The sequence below is a fragment of the Brassica oleracea genome, chromosome C4 (assembly GCF_000695525.1).
Source record: "Brassica oleracea var. oleracea cultivar TO1000 chromosome C4, BOL, whole genome shotgun sequence".
NCBI classification, from domain to species: Eukaryota; Viridiplantae; Streptophyta; class Magnoliopsida; order Brassicales; family Brassicaceae; genus Brassica; species Brassica oleracea.
In genome coordinates, this window is record NC_027751.1 from 35,598,144 (window position 1) to 35,610,644 (window position 12,501).

General features: G+C 32.0%; 1 protein-coding gene and 1 long non-coding RNA gene across 2 annotated transcripts; one reads left to right on the forward strand and one right to left on the reverse strand.

Moving 5' to 3' along the window:
• The first annotated feature begins 769 nt into the window (after positions 1-769).
• Positions 770-1,795, forward strand: LOC106341484. The gene is made up of 3 exons (XR_001269659.1): positions 770-1,073; positions 1,497-1,573; positions 1,653-1,795. It is a non-coding gene; the product is annotated as an uncharacterized LOC106341484 (long non-coding RNA).
• A 9,208-nt stretch (positions 1,796-11,003) lies between these two features.
• Positions 11,004-12,324, reverse strand: LOC106338761. Its single transcript, XM_013777661.1, has 3 exons — positions 12,118-12,324; positions 11,372-11,833; positions 11,004-11,282 (listed from the first exon to the last, which is right to left on the reverse strand). Exons 1-3 carry the CDS (start codon positions 12,322-12,324, stop codon positions 11,004-11,006), a joined length of 948 nt encoding a protein of 315 aa, XP_013633115.1.
• Positions 12,325-12,501: the final 177 nt, after the last annotated feature.

Genomic DNA, 12,501 nt, shown 5'->3' on the forward strand with positions numbered 1-12,501 from the left:
TAAGAACAGCAAATTTCAATAATCAGGAGTGCCTGTAAACTATTCCTAGAAAGTGGACCAACTGATTGTTATCATTTAACTAAAATGTGAATGATAATATACTGATGTCTATTATTGTATCAAGTCGTGCTTAAGCTTAATAACCACATTATTAATTCATTAATATCCGTCTTTTGATGAAATTAAAATGAACTATAATAAAAGTCTGACCGGGTGATTGTGGTCGAGTGGTAAGGAGACGAGATTGAAACGCCAACACGTTTCAGGTTCGATCTACCTGCTGCGCGAAACTAAATCACAATTATTCTGGTCATCTAACACGTATATGGACCTATGCTTTAGAGCCCATTTAAATACCCGGAGAGAAGGTCTATCTGTGGACTGCACCTCTCTATGAAAATTAGTTTGGGCTTCTCCATTGGTTTGGGATACCTCAGGTTAATCAAAAAAAAAACTATAATAAAAGTCAGATATATGCATGTTTGAGTTTGTTTTAGTCAGATAATAGGTCCAGCCTGGCAATCAATGCTTGTGCCGGCACATGTACTTCATTTAAATCATATATATCTTAATAAATAAAGTAGACTTTTTTCTCTCCACGGGGAATGAGACCCATGTCCCATCATTTATTTGGACGCTTCGTTTTGTAACCGGGCTGGTTTCGAATTGTGTTTAGGTTTTTGATTTCGTGGGCTTCTTTGGACTGGAATTTTTGTTCCATCTTTTCGTTTTATCAATCCCATTGAAGTATTAAGGTTTCTTAATCTTCTCACTTTCTCCTTTCGTATGTTAGCTGTCGATTTTCCCAACGCCGATGACCTCACCGTAACGTCTCGACCTTTTCTTTAGATCAAAGCCAATAAAAAGACGAATCACTATTCAAATTCCTCAGTTCCCTTCATATGAATCCCTAAAGCTACTCAAACAACCACTAACAAGCCTTAAACTACAATAATAGCTATAACAAATTTCAAATCAAACGTCACCTCTCACGCGTCTAAGAATTCTTCTGCAATAACCTAGAGCTCACAATAAGTTTTTCCTCTCACAATGTTTCTGATGAGTTTTGTTTGGTAAGATTCATGCGCTTAAATGCTTCTTTGGGTGTGGATTTTGACCGAACCTAATTCGTTGTCTAATTCTCAGGCTTTTTTTATTAACTTTAGATTATATCTAATTTATTGTCTGGCTATACGAACCACAAGACTTTGGTGACCAATCAGCCGATCACAATTGGTCATATCAGTTTGTTGTTCTGCTTTGTAGTCAATTACAAGAACGAGAAGAAATGTGCTCACTTTTGTGTCTGCTTACTGTGCAATTAAAACTTATTGCAGACTGTCATTACTTTCTTATGTGATGATGATATGAAGCTTTTATTTTAGTTTCGCACTCTAGCTTCTGATTTTTGAAACTTCCTTTTTTGTGTTATTTGCTTAGTATTGTGGCTTTTGTGAAACGTAGTTAACTCAAACTAAAGGACTTCAATTTTACAGCAAAGCACCAAACCTTCACCATCTCTCGCATTTTCCCAGAGCGAGAGCTTGCACCTATGCCAGCCTTCGTTGTAAAGGTTAGTCTCTTTTCTTAATGTGAATTTACTGCTATCTAAAGTATATAATCTCTGTCTTTGTTGCCTTATTAATAAGAAGGTGCACAGGTCCCCGAAGCAGCACAGCCTGAAGTTGTGACACCATGATCAGATGGTAAAGTTGATAACATTTGCAACAATGGACAAGCGACAACTACATCTGATGGTTCACTTGCCGGACGTTCAGCATCAGCCAAAGAACCAGGTGCTTGTTGGATGAGAGGGACCCGAAGGAAGCACGTGTGGAGTGAGTCCAGTATGAGGACTTATACAACCACGTCTTCTCCTTATCAAATAATGCTTCAGCATCTTTCATTTTCCTTTAAATCTATTTCATTTTTTTTTAAACTCAATGTGATGGTTCTTGTTTCAGCTAATAATAATGAATAGTTTCAAATTCGTTTAAATCTATTCCTCTTATTTAACATCCTTTAAAACTTGATCGTTTAAATCTAATTCTCTTTTAAAACTCAATGTGAAGGTTGTTGTCCAATTAATAATGCAAAACAATTTCAGAACAAAACATTTACATCACGAGGATTTGTAAAGTCAGATAAAGTCATGGACCCTTGGATAGAATGGCAACCTTATCAACACTTGCATTGCTTATAAAACTGTTACGGTTACAGACAAATGTATACTTTTAAATGGCAAACATAAACAAGATGCACCCTCTATATTGTTCAGAGCTACCTTATGAGTAACAAACTTATCTTCTATACTAAAACAGAAGTCACAACTTTATTCATGTGTGATTTTTTAAAAAATGGACCTAATGGACATATTCATAGAAAGTCATGTTACATTTAATCTCTAATCTTATCATTTAAATTTTGGGCCTACCAGAAATTTTTATTGGGCTATTAATAAATGGATTTAAACAATAGATGATCCATTGGATTTATAGATTGGATTTATAAATAATATAAATTAAATAGATATAATTTAATGTTATAATAGTATACCTCTATATGTTAATAATTTAAATATTTGTCGATATTAACTTTTAAAATTATAAAGTTTTTTTTTAAAATAAGAAAAATCATATTATATGACAATGATTAATCTTTACTACCTTAAACCAATGAAAACAAATTTTAAACTATATAGTTTATTTTAAAAATTAAACAAAAACTAAATGTTTAATTATTTACTCGATAATATAAATCTATGAAGCGAAAAGTTTAATTTTTTAAACACTTTCTAAATTTGTGAAATGTTACAATATCTTTGAATATGACAATAAAATAATATTTTACTAATCTTTATATATATAGTTACGATTTTAATAATCCGAAAAATATATATATATAGAATAAGATACAAATACATGTGAAATTTGAAACAATCTATTTTATGAAAAAAATTAAAAATTGATAGACACATATATATTATAATACATATAAATTTAGAATTGAAAACAAAATATTTATATAAAAACAAACGAAAACGAAAACCCACGCGGTTGCGCGGATCGAGATCTAGTAATAATTGATACACAATAAGACAATCACAAGATTTAAATCAACAACATCGGGATAGCCACGACCATCGTTGCGTTCAACCTATTGGTCACTTCGTATCAACCAGTGACAGTTTGATACATGTTACAAGTAAGAAGGAGAGCTAAGTTAAGGTTCACAATAGTAATAAGAATGATACGTTTAAAGTCGTCAACAGTGATCATGTATATTTAATAATGATCACTCCAGGCCAATCCATGAACATAGAGGAAGATGGATCATCATAGTCTAAACTCGGCTTTCATCGTTGCTCGAAACCTTAAGATATGGACGATAAGATATGTTTAATCACAAACACAAGTCCGAAAAAATAATACCAAGCAGCTTAACTTTAATTATACGGTGATAATTGCAGGATGAATATACGCCTCCCAAATAAATCCTTAATGCATACTGTAAATGCAATGATATGGACATAATCCAGCCGTTACTAATATCTTCTACATTTTTACTAGGGAAATCTGAATTATCTGATACAAGCTCATGATCTTTGATTGCTCCCATTTCAATTTCCAGAAATCATCGTGAAGACGCCACCCAATGTAAAAGGCAGAGCAAGTACAGCAAGATTCCAGGGAAAACAACATGTCTGTCAGGCATCCACAACATCATCATCAACTATAACCAAAAGAAACCGCAAAAAAAAAAGGTTGGTTCTAATGAGACTATAATGCTCACACATAAACATATTTTAAAACATATACCTTATCTTTAATCTCTGTTTATATTTTAAAAATATAAATCAACAACATATAAATTTTAAGTCATATAATATATATTTTCATTATTATTAGTGTTTGCACTCTAATAATTTAAACTTCATTTTACAATTAGATTCTGTAAAGAATACATTGTATATATTTAAAAATAAATATCATAGATTATATAAACTAAAATTTATATAGGAAAACCCGGGCGTAGCCTGGGAAAGCCACTAGTATATATATAAATTAACATTGTTGACATTTTTTTAATAAACAGTTAATCAATCACATAAAATCAAGTCTAGTTTTGGTCTTTTGGATCGAGGGCAAAAAAGAAGACAAAATTTTAATATTTTTTTTGGAAGAATTGTATTATTTTAGTGTGATTCAAAAGCTAATAAGACCTTATATAATGGTTCTATCAACTAGTGATATTCTATGATCAAATTCAGAAACAGAACAAAAAAATGATTATGTTATTGTTTGATTGCTTTGATTTGAAACACTAGACATAAATCAAAGAGGTTAGTCAAATAATTATATTGAATGGTAAATCACTCGTAGCTTAAACATCCTTAATTTGATAGAAGTGTCAAAGTTTTGATCTCTTTAGGCTGTCGATCTTTTTACATTGTGTTGATCTTTTAGAGTTGTTGATCTTGAATGCAGATAAATGTTGAATCTGAATTCGGCGTGTTTCAGATTCAATCATGAATTTAATAGTGAGTTATTCGAATTTTTATTGGAAGTTAATGATTGATTACGAGGAAAAACATAAATAAATTGCTTAAAACAGTGAATTCAATATGAACAGAGTAAATTTATCAAAGCCCTAATTCTTGTGCCAACTTTTGTGTGTTTATGAATGTTTTTGCTGCGAGTTCTCCTTTAATTATAGCCAAACTCATCACTTTATTTTCTTTATTTTTAAGTCGGCTTGGATTTCTTCAACCACCTCTCTTCTCAATTAGTCTGAGTTTATTTACATGATGAGTTTTAATCAAGGAATCCAAATCCATCTCCAACAATAAATATCTTCCAATTAATTGCGAAAGACAAAGTTAGTTTCAATGCATTACAGAGAACATGTCCATAAGGAACTCGGCACATTATACCATTCAAATTTTGTTGGACTGCCATCCGACATTCCCCGAGTTTATCTCGGTTTACCTTCTGAATTGGTTTAGCCTTGAACCATTTTCTGCTTTTAACATCAAATGAAATTTCCAATTTCATGGGAAATTAAATCATGGCTTCTTTGGAATGTAGAACACCTCCTCCACTTCTAGGTTGAATAGATCTAATGATGATGCTCTTTCAAATTTTTGCACCATTTTTCTTATAAATAGGAGTTTCCTTTCTCATTTTCCATTTCTTCCTACAATCTCAGGTATTTGGTCACTCTCGAACTCTTCTATCTATGCCTTTACTTTATTTATTTTTGGATTTGCCACCGCGTTACCTACGGATTTCTTTGATCTGCTCTTCGTCCTTCGTCTGTTCATCAAAACACATATATTTGATCCGTAAGCGTTCAACAAAAGGGAAAGAAATCAATATTGCATCATTAGAGTCGGATGATTCTAGCTCGCATGACTGGACAGAAGGCATAGATCGACCATGTGGGACGCGACAACTCTGTATTCCGCCCAACTGCACTTGGTTCAATTTTCTGAGAACAATCAGCGAGATGAGGAGAATAAAAAAATTATTGATGAAGAAGATGTTACCTTGATATCGAAGAAGATTGTGGAGGTCCTAACATGGACGACGCTGAGAATAGCATGCCATTGAATAGTTTCCAAGTACTACCAAATTTCAAGAAGGATGTGAAATTAAGGATGAGAATGATGATAATGATGAATGCAACTGATGTTGTTGGCAATGAGGGAAACACTAGTAAGTATGCATATGGTGAGGATATAATGAATAAAACTAAAATGGATATAACCTAGCAGAGCTCATCTCAACGTGGTAGAGGGAGGAGTTCCAGGAAAATAATAGTGAATTCCAAAGATTTGGTTAAGAAGTAGTGAACATCAGAAGGTACAATGTCAAAACAAGAAAAATTCCTACAAGAAGCATTGCTGGCGTCAATCTTTTTTGGAACATGTGTGAGGTTTAATAAGCCAAGTAACAGAAGACATTAAGATATTAGGTTAATGCTGTTATATTGTACATTGGTTGTTTGATCGAGACACGAGTCCAAGAAGGAAACTTTCAGAAGCTATTTGATGCTACGTTTCCAGGTTAGAACTGTAACTATTCACACCATAGATTGGGTAGAATTTGGATGTGCTGGTCCAAGGATGTGGAGGTTTTTCAAGTTCTAACTAGTGACCAAATGATTACAGTTTGGGTAAGATACAAATCAAGGGGAGATACCTTCCTTAGCTCTTTTATTTGTATCTCTAACTATGCCCTTAAAAGAAGAGAGTTATGAAGGGAAATATAATTAATTTCTAGGGCAGTACTGGGAGTTACTAATTTATGGATCATCCAATCACTACAAGAAAACATAGTCATTTATGACGGAATAAATATTCATCGGAAATTTCGGAGGAATTTCTGACGAATTTACGAGGAATATGAAGTTTTACCTTTTGTCGGCATTTCGTCGGAAATATCCTAGGAAATTTCGATGAATTTTCTTTTGTTGGAAATAATCGACGAAATACCGACGACTCCCAAGGAAGATTAAACGATTTAGGGTATAGATTTGGGGTTTATGTTTTTGTCATATATTCGTTAGAAAATTCTGACGAATTTCCAACGAAATGCAAAAACAATTGTAGGAAATTCGTTAGAAATTTCCAACGGATCGAAAAAAATTCGTGATGTGGGTTACCTACAAGGCTACAAGATCACCATGACATATATTAAGTGATAAATATGATGTGAGTTAATAATAACCTCAAATTATTTAAAGCTATATATGTATATATATTCTAGCGATGGATGCATCGACGGATATATAACCTTGCTCGTTAACACTTATACTTGCAAATACTTTATGGTGATCCATCTTACAATCTTTAATTTGTGTGTGTTTCAAACATTATGAAAACTATAAACCCCTAAAAATCATCAATTTAGTATCAATGGTTATTATCGGTCTTTTTTGTTATGTTTCGAAACCCCAATATGTAATTCGTCGGAAATCCATCAAAAATTACTGACGAATATATTTCCGGCGAATTTCCGACGAATATGGTATATTCCGACGAATTTTCGACGAAAATGCTATATTCGTCGGAAATTGAAATTTGCCCCCAAAAAAACGCCTAATTTTTTGCAAAGCGCCAAAATACAAAATTTCGACGAATTTTCGACGAACGTAATTTGTCAGAAATTTTTAATATAAAAACGTAAGCCTCTTCTTCTTCTTCTTCTTTTTCATTTCTCCTCTCTCTCTCTCTAAACACACACAAATTCTCTCTGATTCTCTCTCTCTCATCCGGCGATTCTAAGCCTTAAACTCCTCAAATCCACCTCACAAATTATGTAAGTCATCTCTTTCCTTTTCTCATTTGACTTATGTTACTTTTTGATTGTGAAATTGTGAATTTTAGGTTTCGAATGTTGGATATATGTTAGGATGAAGAATTTTATGAATTAGATGTTAGATTTTGTTGTTAGTTTGTGGTTTAGATAGGTTTTGATTGTGATTTTGTGGTTTGTTTATTTAATTTTTTGTTTTGTGAAATTTATAAAGTTTCATTATTATTTTATAAAACGTTTTATAAAATTTAAAACCTTTTTGGAGTTTTTATAATTTTTGAAAATTTTATTTTTTTAAAAAAGATAAAAAATATATATAATGTTTTCAAGTTTTTATTATTTTTGTTGTTTTAAAACGTTTTTATGATTTTATTAAACGTTTTGAGCTTTTTATAAAACCTTTTAAGTTTTCATAAAAAGTTTTTAAGTTTGTTATAATTTATAAAACGTTTTCTGGTTTTTAAAGTTTATCAAAACGTTTTTCACTTTTTAAAAAACCTTTTCAATCAATAAAAGGTTTTTGTGTTTTTTTAGATTTAATTAACATGTTTTTCAATTTTTAGAAAACGGTTTCAATTACAAAAAAGCTTTTCAAAATTTATTAAAAAGTTTTCTTTTTGTATTAATATATTTTCAATTTATAAAACGTTTTATATTTTTAAAATTTATGAAAACATTTTTTTTAAACGATTTTAAAAATAATTATACTACAAAAACCTTTTTTTTTTAATTTTAATTTTTTTTTTAATTTTTTTTTTGTATTTAAGTAATTAATTCATTTAAATATTATATTTTAAATAATTTATATATTTTATTTTTAATAGTTTACAAAATTTCTGACAAATATCATAATATATCCGTTAGAATTTCGTCTAAAATATACCTGTCGGATTTTTTTTGGAAATGTGTCCATCGGAATTTCTTTGAAAATTTGTCCTTCGGGATTTTGTCCAAAATTTTCCGTTGGAATTTCGTCGAAAATATTTTAATCAAAATTTTGTCGGAAGTTTGTCAGAAAACCCGACGAAATTCCGACAAAATTTTTTTTTCCGACGAGATAGAACCGACGATTTTTTTCGTCAGAAATTCGTCGGAAATGGCTTTTCCGACGGATCTCCGTCGAAATCATCCGTATGAAACAAGCTGTTTTCTTGTTGTAGTGAATGTGGTTTCATAGGTTTGGAACGATTTTAAGCTTTTATACCATTCTTGGATTGCTCTCAAGAAGTTTCATATTAAGCTATTGTTTAAGGATGAGTTGCATGGAATTAACATGGATATGTTTGGTGATCTTCTTGAGCGAGTTAAGTCAACCTATAATGACCTCTGCATAAAGAAAAATGAAGTAATGCAGAAACCCCAAACCTCTACGTTTAAAGCAGCCTTAGATGCCCGAGAACACTAGCACTATATATCAGTGATTAAGATATAATTTTATTATCAGAAATCAAAGATACAATGGTTGGGGTTAGGCGACGTGAACCCTAATTCTTTCACAAGGTAACCAAAATTCAAAAATGCTAGAAACACCATCAGGAGATCCTTACTGAGGATATGGCAGAAATTATATAGAGACTCAACATAACTGATTGATTATCGCTCCTCAAAAGGAGATGCAAGCCTGCTTATCAAGTCGGGCTTGTATGCTGAAATTCAAAGAAGTTTTATTATGTATGCCAGAAGCAGGTACAGATGGCTACCCTATGGAGTTCTATAAAGCAGCATGGTCAGTCATTGGCAAATAATTTTTCATTACTATTCAGTTTTTTTTCATTAATTTTTGGGTTCAGATCGAATTATTCAAATGACAAGTCTAAACCAATCTTCTTTGATTTTATAACAGAAAAACAAAATAAAAATTACTTGAAACAAACAAAAACATACACATATTAGAAACATACAAGTTGTGAATCGTATAGGAGCTGACATTTTCTGAGGTTTTGAGTATCGATTCTCCCTAAGCGGATGTGATTACTCTTGACATTGGCTACATGAGAGAGAGAAGATGTTTGATCTCGTTGCTGGATACCCTTGAGAGAAGATGTTGGTTTGTAAGAGACTCATGTTAGTTACTGTTATTTTACCCTTTAATGATTTAGGTATTTATGAAAATGTCTCTTTCTTAAAGATAAACATGAATAATGGTAGCTGACCAAAAAAACATGAATAATGGTATTCAAGATGGGGTAAAAGCAAAACTCTCCCTTACCGATTTGATTAATTTATATTTAAAATATTTAATATAAGAAGTTAAAATTGTTGCATAATAAATCTATCTCAAATTTTAAATTATAATTATATGTATTTCAATAATATTTCAATTTTTTTTTTGTTTTTTGTTTACTTTTACATATGTCATTATTTAGAAGACTAATAAAGTTATAATATCTAATATGATTTATGATATATATTTGTATTAAGTTAAAATTTTTAATTATATTACTATTATTTATATTTTTGTAACTTAAATATCTCTTAATTTTTTTTTTATATATTTGATATAGATTTGTTTAAACTGATTCATTTTGATATGGTTAATTCATTTTCACTATTCAAAACATATGTGTCTTAATACCAAAATAAGATATATGTGTTTTTGGTAATATTTCATCATTTTTAGACACTGGTTAATTATGTTATTACAAATTATGAAAAAATTACATAGACAATAATACAACTGACAATTCTACTTGCTTTATGAGGATTCACGTTTGACTGCATTACTATGAGCCATCCTACGAGATCAATTCCTGGTGGTATTTCTTTCGCCGTGTTGAAGATCTTTCGTAAGCTTTTTCTTCAATATTCTACATAATTCATCTTCTCCGAGAATTGAAATTTTACGTATAAGCATTAACAAACTCTTAGTCAAACCACTGAACCAAAATGCTTTAGGTTCTGTTTCTCTTGGTGTAAAAGCATTAATGAACCATTGGTCAACTCAGTTTTCGTGATGTAAAAATATTAATGATATCTTGTAAACTTAAACTTTTTCTTCGATATTACTTACATGATTCTTTTCTTTTGATCTTGGGACCACCTTGCGCCATGCTGAATATTTTGTTAAAATTAAACAAAATACCAACCTATTGTCCCAATATTCTTGTTGTGTTAATTTTAATATTCAAAATAAATCTAGGATTTGAATGATAATTAAATGGATGTTTTGTTAAAACCTATTGTCCCAATATTATTTCTCCAACATATATTGTCTTCATATGATTTAGATTAATAAAAAATTGGTTATATTCCTCAGTTATCGATAAATAAATAAATATATATATGATCCAACTGAATTTAAATTAAAATTTCCTATGAAACTGCTTTTGTAAATCTGAAACCTACGCGTTAAATAACATATCGTTAGTCAACGCTGTATCACTTTGTCTATCAACATAGTTGAATAGTTTTTTTATCGTTTGCTAAAAGGGTTGTTTTTGGGGAAAATTGGAGAAATGAGACACTTTGAACTTTTATTTGTCACAATAGGATTTTTGATATTTTGGACAATTTTGGACATATTTTACCCTTTTTTTATGGAAAAAATAGTAAACTGAATTTTAAAAATGTTAAAAAATATCAAAACTATTGGAAACATAAGTATGACAATATATATGTTTAATTTTTTTTTTTTAAATGAATCATATTTTATTTCATCTTCTAGCTACAGTTACAATACTCATTCTAGTGATCTGAATGGTTACCATTTACAAACAGAGGAAAGTAGAGTCGATCAACATCAACACCCCAAACTAGATCAGTCTGCCCATGAGATGGAAGCTCTCCTCTGCCGTACCCAAGAAGGAAATCAGGCAATTGATAGGCTTTTTTGTTTGGTAAAAACTTCTTGTATGCAGCGTCTACTTGGAGGCAAAACATAGCACTCATGAAAGCAACACGGCGAGGGGCCCAACGATTCAATGTAGTGTTCACACGCCATATAAACATAACCGCATCCATCTCCTAAAAATTTACAATGAAAGTTAAGTAATATAGCATATAAGAAGTATTAGGAAGATAAATTCACTAAAGGTTAGTACAAGATTCATTACCTCGTTTCCAAGCCATTTTCCAGCACTTACTACTCTTGTAGCTACAGACAAATTAAAGCATGTAGGACCAATTGTTAAAGGTATAGGCTTTAATGCCCATTCCGTGAATCCTTTCCATGACTCTTCGGAGATATAATAAAGTGACGCCTGCGGAGAAGCATCTTCTGGCAATGGTGAATCGCTAAGCTGAAGTCCATGACCTTTTCTTTCGCACCATTTCTCCCACTGTGACGGCGGTGGAGCTGTATTCATCTCTGTCTTTTCTTTCTTTACTGGATTATCCACTGAACCTCGGACCGAAGTCATTGGAGTCCACCAGTCTTCTTCTTTTTTGTCCTGAGATGGATCAAAGCCTGGCACATACGACGTCTGAGAAAGCCCTTCAACCCCTTGCGTACCTATCCCGCGACCCATATCATCTGCTTCACTATAATTCACATCGAATGTAGTCTCGGAACCATCCTGTTATGTCACGACAAATAAGCAATAATTGAGACACCAAAATACATTATCATTACATAATTATTTTACATAAAAGTTCCAGACCCTTACATTAGTTCAAACAAGACACTTACAAACCAAGGACACTTACACACCAAGCACACATACAAACCGAGACCTTATAAAGTACAAAAAAATTCAGGCCGATAACTTAGATGCCAATAAAACAAACAGATACGCAAACCACGAACTTACACAAGACAAAATAACATTGAAGAGGATGGTGAAGACTAGTGTTTGTTTACCCCGCGTGTGGACCTCCTCAACGGTGCCTGGCTCGTCGATGGCTTTGTCGGTGAAGGCTCTCCAAGCTCAACTTCAACGCTGGCTTCCTTACGTGATTGTTTAAGCTCTGTCCGCATCTGCTCAAATGTCTCGGCCATCTGTTTCTGTATCCTTTGTTCCATTCCAGAGAAGTTGTGCTCAAACAACTGTGTCATAAAAGCCTTCATGTCTTCATTAATGCTTTCTCTTCTCCATACCACGATCGGAAAGCCTCTTTTTACCCCTTTTTGATCTAGAACCAACGTTTTTTGATCCTTTCGGAGTCTGAAAGTCGTCATCACTCTCGGCTGCTTCAACATTCACGCTTGCTTCATCATTCACAGCTGATTCGTCATCGAGAGATA